An 18,134-nucleotide genomic window follows, 5' to 3' on the forward strand; every position below is an offset into this window, starting at 1 on the left:
GTGATACAAAATTACACACACACATGCATGCACCAGGAGAGGAAAGGCTTAATGGAGGGATTTGAGGTCCAGCTGTGCAGAGACAGAGTTCAGGTCTCTTGCTTGCAGGAAGAAGCCTGTCCTGGGCTGCGAGTTGATCCTCAGTGGCCAGTCAGGGTCTTCTCCAAGAAAGGTGTTGTCCAGGGTCACTGGGTGGATAGGTGATGTGGCATAGTGCTGGTCCAGATGGAGAGGGCATCCCAAGGAGGTTATACTCTACCACCCCTTTTATAGGAGTGGGCTACTTGTGACTCCAGTGGGCAGGACATGTCCAGGCCAGGTGAGGTCATGCAGTTCTAGGTGTCCTCAGTGTCCAGTGGGATACAATGGTGTAGTTGCTGGTTTCTGGAGGGTCTTTGTTTCAAATATTGGGTTTTGTCTCTGGTCCTGGGAGTAGGTCTGTGGATCAGCAGGAGTCAGTGCAAGGCGATGGCCTGGTCATTAAGTTGATGGCCCTGTCATTCAGCAGGAGCTATTTTAGGTCCTCATTCACTTCCCATTCATCCAGGAACCAATTTACATAGGAGGGGTAGGTATGAGTCGCAGTTACAACTTGATTAGGATAGGGTATTGCCCAGGCAGGGGACACAAAATGGAGACTTGACAGTACAAGATGGAGACTTGACATTACTTTGGCTAACTTTACAGGAACAGGCCTAAATCATACAATATCCATGTAAAACAATAAAAACCAATACAAACATAATAGGAATACAGTATAAAACGGTAGAAATCAGTACAAAAATACCAGAGCACTATTTACTATATAAAAAGGGGCTTGTCACAATAATGGCATATAAGAACTTACCTTAGCTTGCCTATAACTACCCATAACTACATATAAGGGATAGAAGGGGCAGAGAGAGAGAGAGAGTGTCAAAAGTACATTCCCTCCCCTTCCCCAGTCATTTCTAAGCTTTAAAAAAAAAAGAGAAAGAAAGAGAAAAACCGGGCCGGGGTGGGGGTTGTTACACAATGACATGTAGGCATCTTCAGTGCAGATGCACAAAAATGGGAACTGGTGTTTTTATATTATAATTGGTTAAAAAATAAAAGTGCCTACGTCATCCATGAAAGAATGGCAAATGAAAGCAAGCAGGTAGGCACAGGACTGGATATCAAGGTTAGTGAAACCAGAGGGGTAATGATCTTAGATTGTGTCCTTTATCCATATGGATCTGGAAGCACTTTCACACCTTGCTTGAATTATGGCACAAAACAATGAAGTCCAAAGAAAACATTTGATAAGAACTGGCTGCACCTATTGGAAAAGTCTGTCCTGTTTGCATAATGCTTGTGTGCATTATCTGGGCATAAGGGGATTGTTTTAAAGGTTTCTCTTAATCTTTGTGTTAACTAGGTAGTGTTTTTTGAGCAAGGTGAATTTTTTTGTCATGCTTTTGTTTGCTAGTCTATGCATTAGAACACAGTGCAGACCTCTAGCTTCTAGAAGATTAGGATTGCCCGTCTTGCTTCACCCTGTACCAGATTTTTGTCTGAATGACAGGAGTGTGAACCCAAAGTGTAACCTCTTAAATCGAATGAAATGCCTAAAGATACTGTGCTGGGAACCCTGTATCTGGAAATCTTGGGTAGGTAAACAGAATGCGAATAACTAATTGCCCTTTCCTGAACTGGGCTTTGGTTGCTGCTGTGGAAAATAGAGTTTTTTTTTTCCTGTCTTTTAATTTCTAAAAAGTTTGATTTTTGTTTTGTCTGTTTTGGGGGTTTTGTTTGTTTTTGTTCTGTTCTGTTTCAGATTGTTTTAACTGAGTTGAAATTGTAGGATTGGGCAAACTGCTATAGTCAGGGCTTGACTTTACTGGTGGTGTGGGGTCACAATTGTCTCTTAATATTAGGTTCTTCAGGAGCAAAGCAACATCTGTGATTAAAAGTCTGTGCTGAAAAAAGTACACACAGGAGTTTGTCTGCTAAGCAAAACAGCACATAAGTCTGCATCTATTGTAAGCCCTTGCTTTTTTTCTGAACCAATCCTAAAACTAAACAAGTGACAGCAGAGGCTGTATGAAAACACAAAGGGAAGTGTCTGCATGTGGTGTCAGGGAGATGGGAATGACTTGTATCCTTAGAAATCAATCTTATTCCTGCACCTTGCAGAAAGAGTGCCTTTTGAGCAATCAAGATTTATTTTAAAACCTTCATTATATTATCCAAAATATGAATAATGTCTAATGCTGCTTCCACAACTGAACATGCATCTGGCTCTGAGTTAGGATGCAGTTGGGTTTCAAGAATATGTTGCAACTATAGAGAACAGCTGGAGGCAGCAGCATTTATATTATAATACTAAAGAAAGATATTATCACTTTTTTCCCCCAGTATTTAGCAACTGCTTTAAGGTACTGATTTTCTGAACTTCAAAGACTAGGGGAGGGCCATGCATGGAGTTCTGTCTGCAAAGAAACTGGTGCATCTGCAAATAGAAGACATGGGCTTGTTTCCCATAAGCCTCAAGAGTCTGTGTTCTTGGGTGAAGCTGACTCTGAGCTTGGCTGTCTTAGTTAAAAGACTTCCCTGTTTTTTAGCAGCAAAATTCCTGGCCAGCTGCTGTCTTCCAGGAGAGTAGAATCTGGTGCCTTGTCTATCAAGAAGTACTGTTCTTTCCCTTCGATATTTTTCTGCCCAGCTAGTGTTGAGTGAGCAATAGGCTTCCTAGGACCTTGGAGTGCCTGCATGGGATGGCCTCAGCTAGCCAAGCTACAATTATGCTGTCTTTACAGAGCTGGACTAAGCAAAGGCAAATTATCTATACACCTCAACAACATCCATTCTTTCTTGTAAAGGGCTGCTTGAGTGGAGTTGGGTTTTAACACTGCGTTTGAGCTCTTGGCTCAGCTCAGGACAGCATGGGACATGCTAGAGAAGGGAACTGAGGATCTCATGCCCTCCCCAGCTGGCTGTTGAGTCCTGTTTTTGTCCTTGCAGTAAGCTCTTGCCAGAAGTGCATTTCATTTTGTCTTGGCCACATGAGTCCTCAGTTGTTAACTGCTGCTTCCATTCAAACCAGCTGAGATTGCCCATCCAGCCAGTCTTACAAAACCATCCTGTGTATTTACCGTACTAGGCACAGTCCATTTGCTTGTGCTGCCAACAACAAACAATACTTAGTGTGCCTATGAGCAGCGTATATTTTCAGACTGAACACTGACCCTTTTTGCAGCAGCAGGTAGAACTATTGTCAGTATTAAGAGCTGTGGTGGACAGAGTCCTTTGATTATTTTCCTTTAAGATTTTATTTATCTTTTTAGCAGGGTCATCCAATGATCTCAAAGCATTACAGTATTACAGATGTAGGCAAGATTCTTACCCCCTGACAACATACCTGGCTTGAAGGCCTCAGTAAGTCCTTGGTAGAGCTGAGTGTCAACCCCAGGTTTTATGAACTGGTCTGGACCTTGTTGCCTTGTGCTTGGTATTGAGAGAGGGGTTAGAACAGGGGTGGGCAAAATGTGGCCCGGGGGCCGGATGTGGCCCATCAGACCATTCCATCCAGCCCGTGAGACCCCTAAAAAAAATTTAGAAAATAAATATTTATCTGCCCCTGGCTTCTTATCATGTGGCCCTCGATGGCTTGCTAAAATGCAGTAAGTGGCCCTCTGCCCAAAATAATTGCCCACTCCTGTGGATGATTCAGGCATTTTGGGGTTTGGTGACAAACCCAAAAAATTGTGGGGATGAGGGGGTAGACTGGGATTGAGCAAAAAAAAAAAAATTTGATTTTTGGGTGCATCTGCTCTAGTTAAAGCAATTTTACTAAATCCTTAAATAGTTCTTCAACATGAAGACTCAAGAGCTTGTTCAGTAGTTGTCAGATACTTGAAACTGTTTAGAGTCCCACCAATTTGGAGGCCCAAACCATTCACTATATAGTTTTCGTTGATCAGACTGCATTTTTCCCCAACAAATAAACCCTCTCCAAAGCACTTCACACCTTTCTCTGTGAGAGGTCTCTAGAATGAGCATTTGAATAATGTTTCTAGTGCAGGGTAAAGGTAGCAGTCATAAGGATTCTGGCAGTGGTGAGCTTGGAGCGTGAAACTCCTTTTGCTTGCAGGAAGTGCCTGATGCTGGCCAGTGCTAGGGAGCAGAGTTTGGGGGAGAGTCGTAGTGAGAGCAGCATGCCTGTGTTTTCAGCCACATCAGGACTGTCTGCTTTGTTGCTATGGCTTTGAAAATCATCGTGCCTGCAGGATTCTGAGCGAGGGATGGGATTTAGTCTGTGTTAAAAGGCAAAGATTAGCCTGGCCTGGAAAAAATATATGCTCTGAGGAATGGAAATGCCTTGGTAAATGGTGTGGGGTTTTGTTTGATTGTGGCTGAAGCATTCTGAGCTGCTTGTTCTGCTGAGCCCTTTCAGGGCATGGGGGAGACCGATGCAATGGGAGGGATAGCTCTCTCAGCAGGCAGCCCCATTGTGCGCAGATTGTTTGGCCTGTCTTGGAAATGCATGTTAAATGCTCCGTTCGTTAAATAGCAGAGCATGGAAAGATCAGGCTTGATAGATATATAGATATAGATATATTTTAACTTTCTTGTAATGGCTAAGTGGGAAAGGAATGTGGAAAGGCTGTTCAAGATTTTTACTCCCTGGACTCCTCCTGAGATCAGAAATGTGACTGCAAATTTCTATCCATCAGAAGAAAAATTAGCAGGGTTGACATGTTAGGCCATTCAAAGAATATCCAGGTCCCTAATGAAAATACTTCTGCTTCTCTGCCTCCACCTCGAAGGCCAACTTCATCATTAGCTGCTTGCTATTGCCTGCTTGATTTTTTCCTGCACTAGGCAATTTGACAGCAGGCTGCCTAAAAGAGCATCTGCTGACCCTTGTCCTTCAGCAAGAGTCGCTGTTGGGTACCTAGCAGTGATGAGAGACAATGGCTTCCTTGAAAGGGATGGAGCAGCTGTAGTGTAGGCTTGGCACCAGCAAGGCAGCTGGTTTGATCTGTGGAGTCAGCATAGTGCCCAGCATAGTGTCTACAGAGTCTCCTCAGCTGATTAAAATATACTCTGATGGGCACCAGCATTGCTGGGAGATGCTGTTTGCCATGTAATCAGCAAGGCTTTGCTGCCTTCCTCTCATACAAGATGCTTTGTCAGCTATGCCAATGGGATAGCTAGCTACAAGTTTCCTGCCATTCTTGCTGGGGGGTGGTGCGGGGGGGGGGGGGGGGAAGGCTCCCTGCAATAGATGGGTACTAGGGTCGTAGCTTTGCTGCATGTAGACTAAGAACGTTTTAGCTCAATGTTGTGTCTTGAGGCAGGGGGTGGCTGCACTGCAAGATCTAGAACCCCTCATTAGTGTCTTTGTAAGCATACTAGACGAGGCAAGGACCTTCCAGTTTGCTGTGCTGTCAAGCTGCTCTTTACATCTCTGCCACCCTAAGTCCCTCTCAGCTTTTGTCTCTGGAGCACTTGAGAGCAACTGTAGGGAGCTTTGGCACAGGGGCTTGGGGTGAGCTCAAGCATGGGGCATGACGGAGGCCCAGCAGAGCCCTTGAGGACTTGTGCTGCACATGGCAGGGGCTTCCCTGTCACTGGCTAGGCAAGGCTGGGTTTTAGCTTCCTCCATCTGCAGTGTAGGCAGAGTGGTTGTGTTAAACAGCTGTCCTTTTCATGGGCATTTGGAAACGGTGAGTTTAAAATGGAACAGAATCATCCTAATTCACAAACACTGGCGATCTGTAAACACGTCAGTCTGTACCCCATAGGGGCCATATGTCTAAGGTCCTGGCTGGAGAAGATTTAAGCAGCAGAGTCGCTGTCCTGATGTCCAGGCTACTAAGATTTGGCTACATGTACAGAGCTTCCTCTGAAATTCTTCCTGTTAATAGGAGCACACTATTTTATCAGTGGTAGCAGACTTTCAGAGGAAAGTTGCTGGACCTGGTTCAGTGAATGCTTACTAAAGGGCATGGTTTGCTCTTGAGTGGTAGATGAAAATTTGTAATGTTGTAGAGGGCAGATGGTATTGGGGCTTTGCTGTGTTTTTAAAAAAAAAAAATAAAAAATTCAGCAGGTGCCTTATGGGGTTTTTAATGGAGTGTTTGATTTTAAGCTGAGTAAGTCAGAGAAACAGTTGGTCACCAGGTTGCTGGAGAGCCCCTGGGGTTGGGAGCTGGGCTCCACAATTTAAAAAGGATGTGGAGAAGTTTGAGCGAGTCCAGAGGAGAGCTATGCACATGATCAGAGGGGCAGGAGAACAGGCCTTATGAAAAGAGGCTGGGGGCTGGACTGGATGATCTCCTGAGGTCCCTTCCAGCCCTAATGTCTATGATATTTATGATATGTGAGCCTATTAATTATGAAATTCAGGAACAAAGTACTGCTGGCTCCTGTGCTGTAGATCAAGGTCCAAAATCTGCACTCTGATCTATGCCATTAGCTGGTAGTCAGTGGGTTCCATCCACATGCAGAGTGATGTGTGATCTGACTGTAGGCTTGGGCTTGAGCTAGTCCTTGGGAGGCAAGGGAGGGTGAGGGTTATTTGACTGCATATGCAGATTGCCTTCATTTTTCCTTCTTTTGGAAACTCCCTCTTGGAAGAGATTTTGCAGAACTAGAAAGGGCACTGCCACAGCAATGTTTCCAATAGTTTTATTGTTCACAGAGGTACACTGCAGTGCCCTCCTTTGGGTTTGGAAGCATGAACTGTTGGGCTGGAGGCAGTAGTGGAGGAACTGTTTACATGGCCTGCCCCAAAGGGTGAGCGGGGGGGCTGGGCATGTAAACACTTCCAGAAATGCTCTGTCATTCATGCTGGGCAGTTCCCTAGTAGAGAGAGAGAGAGAGATCTATATATCTCTAAATAGATATATAGCAGTGTTTAATTTTAATCACAGAAAAAATGTGGATTTGGGGTTATTTTTTTAACTGAAAATTGGGAATTTTTTTTAAATGGGAGAAAACCAGTATCCCTGCTGATGAGGCTTTGGAGTAGCCAGGCTATTGACTCCAGCTCATGGATCAGAACTTGTTAGCTGAAGCTCTGTAAGTGGAAACAAATGTTACTTAAGTGGCTTGATTAGGGCAGGAGGGGATGATCTTGGCCTTGAGTGTAGATCTTGTACCTTCTTATTCCTTATCCTCCCTGATTAACCTTGGTGTTGTTGGCAGAAGCTCTGCCGCCTCTGCCAAGCTGGCTTGCAGAGCAGCAGCCTCAGCAAATGGAGTGTGGCACACTTGGTTTCTGGTTGATGCTTGTCAAAGGTGGCTGGGGCTATTTTCTCTCATTCCCTGGAAGGACCTGTCAGTGTTCAGCTTGTGTGTGACTTCCTGGAAGTCCACTCCCCTGCTGATGTGTCTCTGGATAGGGCTTACCTTTCTGTGCCATCTATCCCTGCTGGCACCTGGGAGCAGAAGGTGGCAAGCTGGAGGAGCTGCTACCTATTGTCTTTCCCGATCAGAGGCAGCGGATGTTTCTGATGCCATTGGCATGGCCCCGATTTGGCCAGTGAGAGCTTGGGAGGCTTTAAATAACTTAAGAGTGATTTGATTAATTATGGAGCACTAATATCTCATACTTATCTACCTATCAAGTGCCCTATTTAATGTTTCTTTTAGCATAGCTGCTTAATATACAACTGTGCCACACCTGCTTTGGCTGTCTTCCACCCTTGGGTCGAGTGGCTACAGACCTCCCTGAGGCTGCTGCAACCCAATGCAGTTTGTCTCGTCTCCTCTGACTGCCTCAGAGGGGACAAGAACTAAGCCTCTTTTTGTCTCTGGATGTCAGTGAGTTTAATGGGCACCCAGCAAAGTGGTTAAGCCAGTGTGGGAGCAGGGTGACTGCACAGAGAAACTCCAACGGCAGTGGTAATGGAAACAGACCTGTAATGGAAACAGACCTATCTATCGCTTGGTGCACACATCCAGTGCCCAGCAGCCAGATTCAGATGTGCAGCCCAATGTTCTCCTTCCCCAACCCTTTCCCAAGGTCTAAGGCGGCCTGCACATGACTTGGCGCTATGTAGAATGTGATTTTTGAGGGACCTGCCCATCCAAGTTTGTTCGAGGTGTCTGTTTTCTAATCCCCATGACACCATGAGTTCCTTTGCAGATAGTGATAAGATTTTAACTCCCTCCATAACTCCTTGAGGTGGGTGGAGCAAATGCTGCAGGGTTTGAGGGGCTGTCCCAGAACTTGCCTACTGGTGGCACCACTTCCAAACAGACTCTGCAATATAGAGATGGCTGAGATTCTTTATTTTTGTAGCCCAGTCTGTTATCTACACATAGATGCTGAAAGGTGTTCCTCCCCACCCCCTTCTTGAAAATCAGGAGATGCCTTTGATGGCAGGGGCTTTCAGGTTAGGTTAAGGGGTTTCCAGAGGCTCCTAGCTCTTCCACTAATTTAGTCTAGTGAGAGGTCTTTTGCTCAACAGCAGAACTATCCTCTTTCCCCATGTGATTTAGCTGCTGGGAGCCTTGGTTGCTGTTGAGAGTCTTGCTTGCTGTGTTTATCGCTTACCCTCGGCCTGTGTTTTCAAAAGTGACTGGTGAATTTGGTCATGTTAAGAAGCAGCCCTCTGCAAATTGGGGCTGAAGGTGTTTACAGCTGGGGACAGGAGACCACCAGTCAGTTTTGAAAATGCCAGCCTTGATGCCTTTTGTTCTGAGCTGGCATTGTTCCAGGGTAGGGAGAAGGCTTGCCTGTTCCTACCCTCTTCTTGATTTTCTTTACCTTTTTTTCCTCATCCACAAGTGCATTTCTTTTATAAAGCCCTGGTCTGTATGTCCTCATGCTTCTGTAGTCCCACTGGCAGTCTCATAGGTCATAGATTGTTAGGGGCTGGAAGGGACCTTGCAGATCAATGGGTCCAGCTCCTCCCCCCCTCCCCCCCCCTGCAGAAAGACAACAGGGGTTAGGTGACCCCAGTGAGGTGGCTGTCCAGTCTCCTCTTGAAAACCTCCAAGGTAGGTGACTGTACCACCTCTGGAGGGAGTTCATTCCACAGTCTGGACACCCTGAGTGTGAAGGAGTTTTTCCTGGTATTAAGCCTGAAGCACCCTTCCAGGAGTTTGTATCCATTGGTCCTGGGCTTCCCAGGGGGTGCCTTTAGCGAACAGTTGTCCACTGAGTTCCTGATGCATTCCTGATATAGCGGTAGTCCCCTTTCAACCTTCTCTTTGGGCTGAAGAGGCCCAGGTCCCTCAGCCTTTCCTCATATGGCTTGCCTTGCAAGTCCCTGATCATATGGGTAGCTCTTTTCTGGACCCTCTCAAGTTTTTCACATCCTTATTGAAGTGCAGTGCCCAGAACTGGGTACAGTACTCCCAACTGTGGTATCAACAGTGCTGAGTACAGCAGGAGCATCACTTCCTTAGTTTTATACAAGATGCATTGGTTGATGCATGCCAGTGTATTGTTTGCCCTGCTGACTGCCACATCACGTGGATGGCTCATGTTCATGCGATGGTCAGTCATTACCCCTAGGTCCCTTTTAGCCATGGTGCAAGTCAAGCTGTCACCACCAAGCCTGTATATATGTTGAGGGTTGTTTGCCCCCAGATAGAGCACCTTACGCTTGGAAGTGTTAAACTTCATCTGGATCTGGTTTGCCCAACTCTTGAGCCTGTCCAGGTCTGCCTGTATCTACAGTATCTTCTGACGTGACCACATTGCCCCATAACTTGGTGTCATCCAGAGACTTGGCCAGCAAACTTTTCACTCCCCCATCCAAATCATTGATAAAGATGTTGAAAAGCACCAGTTCAATCATGGACCCCTGAGAGACACCACTGGCCACTTCGCACCAGGATGATGCAGATCTGTTCATGAGAACTCTGTGGATCCTATCCTATAGCCAGTTTCCCACCCACTGAACCATCGAGCAGCTGAGCCCACGATCTTCCAGTTTTCCCACTGGAAAACTCAGCTAGTGTCCCAGGATTTGAGATGCACTTGAAGTAGCATTGGGGCATGAGCAGAGAATAAGGGTGAACAGGTTAATACTGTGCCATATATGCACTGTTCCTTTTTCAAAACTCTCTCTGCAAACCTGCAGCCATGGTTCCCATAACATCCCAAGTCAGGTAGCACTCCAGGCTGTACTTGACAGTGTCATCAAACACATATACACCAAAAGGATCAGAGACACTGGTGCTGGGAGCCAGTGTGTGGCTGGAAGCTGAACAGCCACAGCTGGGTGACCCTGTCCATTGCATGACCATTCTTCTACATAGCAGAAAAGTCTGGGGTAGGGTGGCAACTTATGGCACTTCTTTTTCCTCTCTCTCCAGGTGCAGGAGAATCTGGGAAGAGCACAATCGTCAAACAGATGAAGTAAGTAACATCTCCCTTAATTTTGTTTCTTGGAGTTTTGTGCCTGCCTCACTCCTACAAGCCTGCTGGAGGAACAGTGGGTCCTGTGTTCTGCGGATACTCTTAAGTAGGTGATGTGATGCCAACGTGTGTGACTTCAACACCAAAAATGGTGCAGGAATTATAAAGGCTGTAGATTCCATTAGGCCCAGTAAAGGTACATCCATTATATGGCTATGGCTGGTCTCTAATACTTTCTCAGAAATAGTGATTTTCATGTTGTTGATTGTTTTAAAACGTCTTTCCCATTTTGAGCATGGCTAACAGTGGTGTGGGGACAGCAATCAGATGCAGTTTCAACCATATAGTAACAAATAATTATTTTACTAACACTGTATTAAGACTGCATGTTCCCTGCCAAAGGCAGACAGCATCTTCAGAGGAGGAAGTCTGGTCACTTTCCTAAACCTCTCCTTTCCTTTAGCCTCAAGCTCAGAACAGTTTCCCCGTGCAGTTCTAAGTGTAGTTTGGTCCATCTCAGATGACTGTCTGGTGGCCGGGTCCCTGATGTTTCAGCCATTGTGGAGTTGCCTGGCATCTGGGTGCTTGCTCATCTCCCTAACCAGGACTGGTTATGCTGCTCTGGGAGGCAGGATACAGTATTAAATGCTCCTCTCTTACACTGGCTTGTCAGTCTGTTTTGTTTTTGCATTGCATCTACCTCTTTAGAGCAAATATTTTCCATCCTGAGGACATGTCCAATCTTGTAATGAACTTTGCTCAGAGGCTGAGCCCAACTTGTGGGCTAAGAGCATCCATGGCAGAAGCATCTTGTCTAATTGCTTCCTAGTGCTGAGGCCATGCTTAAGCCTGCTCATCCTGCAGGTGCCCCAGAGCCATCCCTTTTTACTTTGGACAAGAGCCCTTTTTGAGTGACTGCCTGGAAAGGGGAGCTCTGTCCAGCTCAATTGTCTCCACCCTATCCTCTGCTCCCACTGCACTGAATGCTAAGGGCTCACTATACAATGGACTGCTGGTTTGGTGTTGCAGTGTAGTTGGTGTGAAGGAGCTGCAACAGAGGAGAAGGTAAGGGAAATGTTTATCTACATGCTATTTTTGCCTTTTAAATAAAGCTGCTCAGTTTCAGCAATCAAGTCATGTAAACCTAGTGGCACCTCTGCAGGCCTTTGCACAATGGCAAATTCTAATCCCATTCCCAGCTCCACAAGAGGTAAGGTGGGCACAGCCACTTTGAAGAGAGAAGAACAAAACAAAAGCCTTTGCTGCTTTTGATTAAACCTCCCCGTGTAGCCATGCCATCTAATTTTAGATGTGACATTAATTTGGGCTGGTGTGAAATACTCAGCACTTGATTCATTCAGGCAAAACTTCAATCTCCTGGCCACCCAGGGCAAATTGCCTTCTGAATATTTCATCAATCTGCAATTAAATATGGAGGGTAACATCAAAAATGCATCTGGCCATGATTACATAAAAAGGAAAGAACTGGGCTGGAAGAGGTAAAAGTGGGGAAACTGAAAGCACTTGTGTGTCTCCCTAATGGCAGGGACATACAGCACAGTGTGCGCCTAGCAGGAGGTGCTGTGTACAGAACTTGGAGCACGGCTAATTGCTTGCTGCCATGTTGCTTGGAGAGGTTTTGCAGCCTATGAAGAGCTCTGTGCTACTGGTGCCCAAGCTAGCAAGCTTTACAATCAGCTGAAAGGTTTCTGCACAAATCTCTTCCAGTGTAGACATCCTGTTACAAATACCCAGCCAAGCTGTCTGAGATTGTGCCACATCCTCAGATCATCTGCTCTTACCCTGAAAGTCAATCCATGGAATAATGAAGATGGGGTTTGGAGCTTCCTCCTTCCCCATGAATTGCTTTAAGACCCTGTGGATTTTGCAAAAGCAAACTGCACTTGTAAACATCTGTTGTAGAGAAACTGAGAGACCCTCCACAGCAAAGACGGAGGAGCCTGACTGCAGGAACCCTCTGGATCTGTTGGAATAAGCTTCCTGGGGAAACCTAAAGCCTCAACTAACAGTAAAGAAAGCTGATTCTCAGAGACCAGTCATTTCCAAGCCTTTATGGCTCGCAACACGTTGGGAGCTTTACTTTTTCTGCTCCTGTCACTGGCCCTTATCTCCTTAGTACTTGGTAACTTGGAAGGAGGGCAATCCACTGCTGAAGAACGGGCAGCTCCTCAGTGGACATGACTGAAACTAAGCAGTAGGGCTTTGTGGGAGGGATTTGGATTTGGACCGGGACTCGGAAGGGGTGGGTGGAATTCCCAGCGCTAAGTGACTATAGTGAGGTAACTTCATTGTCAGTGCATCAGTCCACTGTTTTTTTCCAGAGGGAAGAAGGGCAGGGGTTCACAGGTCCATGGGTCTCTCTAGATTGGGCTAGGCAAAACTGGCCTGTGGGCTAGATTGGGCCTGCAGTGAACTCCATTTCCCAGTGGCCCTTGTGTGTTTTTTGCAGCCAGTTTCCACGGAGACTCCAGGAGCGGCAGGGCCATGACAGTGTGGGGCCAGAGTTTCCATGGAAACCAGCCCCCATCAGCACTGGCAGGGTGTAAAGCTGGGTGGGGAGCTGCTCTGGGGTTGGGATCTTGCGGCAGTGACTGTGGTCCAGAGCCAGGGCAGACCTGCGATCTGGTGACTGCAGGCAGGGGTGTGGAGGCGGTGGATTGCAGCTCTGCCCTGGCTTCAGACTGTGCCAGCACTGCTGCCAGATCCCAGCCCCAGCCCTGGAGCAGCTCCTTGCTCAGTTGTGCCCCCTGTCAGTGTTGCTGGGGCTAGTCTCCATGGAAACCCTGGCCACTGCTGTTCCTGGGGTCTCCATGGAAACCAGCTACAGTGATGGTGACAGGGGCTGCTGGGAAATGCAGTTCGGGTGCTGGCCAGATCCACCATTTTGTCCACCCCTACTCTAGATTGTCAGCTTTTTAGACCTGATTATCTTGTGTTACATCTGTCCAGCACCTAATGTAACTGGGCCCTGCCTTTTGCTTGGTGCATCTCTATGTTCTTATAATATAGAAAAAACTCATCAGAATCAAGTGTAGTTAAATATGCAGATCCTTTATTGCACTGTTTGTTTCTGTACCTCTTGTTAAGAGTGCATGTGAGGTCCCCTGCAGAATGGGAGCCTAATGTAACAGATCACTGTTAGATTAGCAGGGAGGAGACTAGACTATAATAAGAGTGGCTGTAATGTTTCCAAAAAAATGTTTCTGTCCTGAAGTGCTGCAGTCTGGCTGTTTTGGGGTTTTTACATTTCCCTTCTCTGCAGCGTGCTGGAGCTGGGCAGGTTCCACTATGTAGCCCTGTTTCTATTCTAGCATGTCATGCTTAGCAGCATTGCTAGGTCTTAAATATGAAATTATTATATTGGAAGCTGAAATAATCATTTTCTGGGGAAAAAACAACCTATCGTACACTGAAAAAATAAGTATGCAAGTAAGCGTGCCAATAATTCTTCTTTTTTAAGTAACACCATGTTGCCATATACTGTTGTCATCATACCCTGCACTACTCTACTTGATACTATCGACTATGAAGTCTTATTTAACTCCTTTCTCTGACTGGCTAAACTGAAGTTTTTTTCTGTGATTATTCCTTTCTCTTTGTTTTGTGGTTGAGGTCTGTGTATTGTAAATCTTCTTCATTTTCTTTTGCAATTTACTGTATTGGGTACACGCCTGAGATTTACAAACAAGGCAAATGCAAAACTCCTTTGACTTTCTATTTTTTTTAAGTCTGTATATAGCATTTAAAATAAAGCTCTTAATATTACACGATGAGATTTAGTTATGTGATAGTTTTGCAGTTACTTCTGTATTGCTCACTGCAAGTCTCCAGTTAAAGATAAATAGCAAATATTACTCCTCATTTTAGTCCCTGTCAAATTCCAATTTAATTGAGAATTGGTGAGATCATGTGATCCAAGTAAGCTAGTTCAGCTCTGATTTGTCAGTGGAGTCATTTGCATGTTTGTTTTTCCCACATTTTAATGACACAAAGTATCATACATTTTTAACACTTTACTAGTACTATCTATCGTATATCGTACGAGGCTTGAAATTATCCTACAAATACGATAATTATCATACACCTGGCAATGCTGAGGCTTAGAAAACTGACAAGTAGCAAATCAACCTGAACTGATTAGCTGGTGGGGGACCACTTTGCTGCTCCAGACAGAACTGACTAGCATCTGTTTAGTGTCACTGCTCTGTGCCTCTTTGCAACCCTTTCAGCCACAGTGAAGCCAAGGGTTTTCTTTTAACTATCTGCATTTGGGGGAGTGGGAGGAAGGGCAAAAGACCTCAGCCCCCTGCTGCTCCTCTGGGATGGCTCAGGCCTGGGGATTCTCAGCCTTGCCGTTCCTAACTGGTCCAAAGGGGTTAAGGCCATGTAACCTGCCTTTTAATGGCAAGGTGGATGTGGGTGTGCCTGACAGTGGTAACTTTGATTAGCTAATATGAAAGCTAAATCCAGATCCAGGTCTGGGTCCAAGTCCAGTCCTTGAGTAGGAAGTTGCCGTGCCCTGTGTTCTCAGCAGGGTGAGGATAAGCGTGCCCTGCCCTAGGCAATGCTGAGGGACTCTCACCAGTCAGTATCTAGCACCTTTCTGCTCAGTTTTTCCCCTGAGAATTGGGCAGCATCAAAGGGCAGATGTTGACCTCCCATGCTGCTTTTCAGCAAGGTACCTTTTTTTTGGTGCCATGCCTGGAGATGGTACCTGCATGGCAGGCAGCCAGACCTTCCCAAGGAAATGCCTCACATAGGGATGCTTCCTGTTTTCTGAAGTGGGCAGTGTGTACTGAGCAAGCCAGGCTGGCTTCTGGAGATCCCCACTGTTGAAGAAGTCTTGAGTGTAGTGTGAAGGTGATTTCTGGAGGAACTTCTGACTTGTTTTGTGAAGAACTGACGCTGTTCACTTCCCTGCCCCCTCCTTGTCTTCCAGAATTATCCATGAAGATGGCTACTCAGAAGAGGAATGCAGGCAGTACAAAGCTGTGGTTTACAGCAATACCATCCAGTCTATAATGGCCATCATCAAAGCCATGGGGAACCTGCAGATTGACTTTGGAGATCCAACAAGAGCAGTGAGTTGCCTTTTCTCCAAGCCCTGTGAAATTTCTTTCCTTTCCTTGAAGGCTGGATCTTCTATATGATGTGTTTCTGAACCTGAGGGTTGTGTGATGGGTGGGAACTTAAGCTGCTGGTCCAGCAGTCCCATTCAGGCTGGCAGGAGCCAGCAGCCGTTGCTCTTAGAAGTCTATTAAGAGTTGTGCATCTGTCAGTGTGAGGCTTGCATGCTGTAATGCAGCTGCTTGCAAAGCCCCAAGGGAATTCCCTCTAGCCGCCTCTGACCTACTGGATCTCAGCTGGAGAGAAGTGTCCCTGTTGCATGGGGCTGGGATTCAGCATGGCTGGGCTTAGTTTCTGGCTTCACTGTCTGTTTTCTGTGTGCTGTGAAGCAAACTGTGTCCTGATGAGTACAGATAATACTGAACCCACCTTTGGTGTTCTGAGATCTGCAGTGAAAGGAGCAGCAGCCAGTCTAAATGGCCTGGCTGGGATGCCTGCAGCATTGATTTGTATCCCAAGTGACCTAGCAGTCCAACTCACTGAAGCTTTAGCAAAATCAGGTTGATGGGGATTAGGCTAAACAGCTTGTTCGAAAGAGGGTGGGGCTCATTAAGTGGGTGCTTCCCAATCTCTTGCCATGCTTCCTTCTGGTTTGGTTAGATGGTGGAACAGCTTTGAGCTCCTCCCCGTGGCAGGGAGTGGGGAAGTGGTGTGTGGTGGTGCAGGGTGGTGAATGGCAGTGGCGGGGGCGTCGGGAACTTGCACGCAGCAGCCGCCATTCACCACTCCACACCACTGCTGTGTGCCACTTCCCTGCACCACTGCACGTACCCCCCGGGGCCATCCCAAGTACCCCCTAGGTACCCCTGGTTGACAACCCCTGCTCTGCATCATCCCTTTCTCCCTGGTTTCAAATCATGTTCCATTAGTGAGATCCTGGCTGCTGACAGATGCTGATAACCTGGATTGAATCCTGTGGGGGTACTCAAGTTTCTTTTTGTGGTGGTTCTCTTGAGTAAGCCATTCTGCAATCTCATGATCTCTCAGCTCGCAGGAGTGGTTCTGTTACAGGAGACTTTTTCTAGCATTTGGTTTAACTTCAGCCCTTCTTAGAGCAGTTTTGCTCACTGGCGTGCGTCTTAGAGGAACAGTCGTGTCCATTGTAGCCTGATTTTTTTTTTTTGATTTTTTTTTTTTGATTTATTTTTTGCTTCCATTTTCAGTGCTTGTGATGGCAGAGGGGGGAGAAAACGTCGTCTTGTAGCTTTAAAATGCTAATCATTTTTTTTTTTTTTGGCATTTGCCCTTATCCTCCGAATAGAGAACAAGAATAGCCAGATTTCTACCCAATCCATGTTTGCTTTGGTTGATCATCTGAAATTAGAAGCATTGTAGACAGCCTTGACGACAAGGCAGTGGAGATCCCCCACAGTTCCTACCAGTCCCAGAATGCAGTGTTTCACCGTGGCCAAACAGCCAGATGTGGATGGTTTGTACCAGCAGCCTAAGGCTCCTCTGGTTAATTTTGTCCTTGGACAAACAATGGTAGCTGAAAATCTTTTGAGACTTGGTGCAGGCCAAGGGAGAGGCTCTCCTTTTGCAGCTGGGATCACCCCAGGATTGTTAGTATAACAAGATCAGGCAAACCAAGATCAGTGTGACTCACTTCCTTTTGCATTGCAGACAGGATCTGGGATGGGTTAACACTTGTTCTGATAGCTCTCCCCATTTGCTATCAATGGCTCCTCTTACAGCACAGACCTGTGGTGAGAGCCCTGGCACTGTTGCTAGAGCTCAGGCTGGGGGATGGCCTGATGACAGGGCTCACAAGAGGCTTGCAGAAGCTGGATCTGTTGCAAAGCTGGCAGCTGCACCAGCACAACAGTCCTTTCCCTTCTTGCGTGGGGACCTTAGTCTCCCTGTTCACAGGTCGCACTGCAAACGGAACTTACAGGTTCAGTTGCTACAGGCCAAGCAATGGTTGTATTATTTCATGCGTCTCCTGAACTGACACAATGGCTCAGGCACTGCTGCCGACCACCTCTGTTGGAGCTAGCTCCAGATCCAGCCTGGAGGGCCAAAGAAGCTTAACATCCCTGACTTGCAGCTTTCTGCAGGTGAGAAGCACCTCTAAGGGCTGGACCTGCAGTGGCAGGAACTTAGTTAAATTAAAATGCGGTCAGAAAACCAGGCACTTTGTTGCAGAGGAGGGCATCCCCCTCCTCTTGCCCCATTTCAATGATCCTTGCCAGTCTGAACAAAAGGGAAAATTTCTCCCTGATCCCAAATTCATTTGAACCTGCGTGCATGAGCTTATCCTCACTCAGTAACTCCATCCAGGAAGAGCACAGACCATCTGCAGATGCTTCTTCAGCCTTACAACAGGTGTTTGTGCCTGAAAGCTTGCTAAGAAGAATTTTTTCAACTGCAGTATTCTAATATTATAAAAACCTTAATCTGTCTCTCTGTCTGTCCATAATGCTTTATTTGCGCTGTGACTGGCTGACTGAAATAGCCAATCACAATGTGAAGAAAGTTTGGACAGGAGGTGGATGCCTGATGCAGCGCTGTCATGATGGCAGGGACACAGGGGATAGAGCGGAGGGGGGCCAGGCCAGCTAGCCTTGCCCCGCCCCTCCCCTCCCCACCCTGCTCCCTGGAGGTAGCAGCAATGGAGTGGGGGTGGGGGGGAGCAAGGCCA

The 18,134-nt window shown here is 46.5% G+C and overlaps 1 protein-coding gene across 1 annotated transcript in view; it reads left to right on the forward strand.

The window, feature by feature from the left end:
* Positions 1-18,134, forward strand: part of GNAI2 (G protein subunit alpha i2) — a 185,510-nt gene that overhangs the window by 90,712 nt on the left and 76,664 nt on the right. Inside the window, exons 2-3 of the mRNA XM_090021061.1 lie at positions 10,303-10,345; positions 15,306-15,447. Coding sequence (XP_089877187.1) covers positions 10,303-10,345; positions 15,306-15,447 — 185 coding nt within the window. The remainder of the gene's footprint in view (positions 1-10,302; positions 10,346-15,305; positions 15,448-18,134) is intronic.

The sequence above is a fragment of the Crocodylus siamensis genome, chromosome 11 (assembly GCF_052110815.1).
Source record: "Crocodylus siamensis isolate JL-2025a chromosome 11, ASM5211081v1, whole genome shotgun sequence".
Lineage (NCBI taxonomy): Eukaryota > Metazoa > Chordata > Crocodylia > Crocodylidae > Crocodylus > Crocodylus siamensis.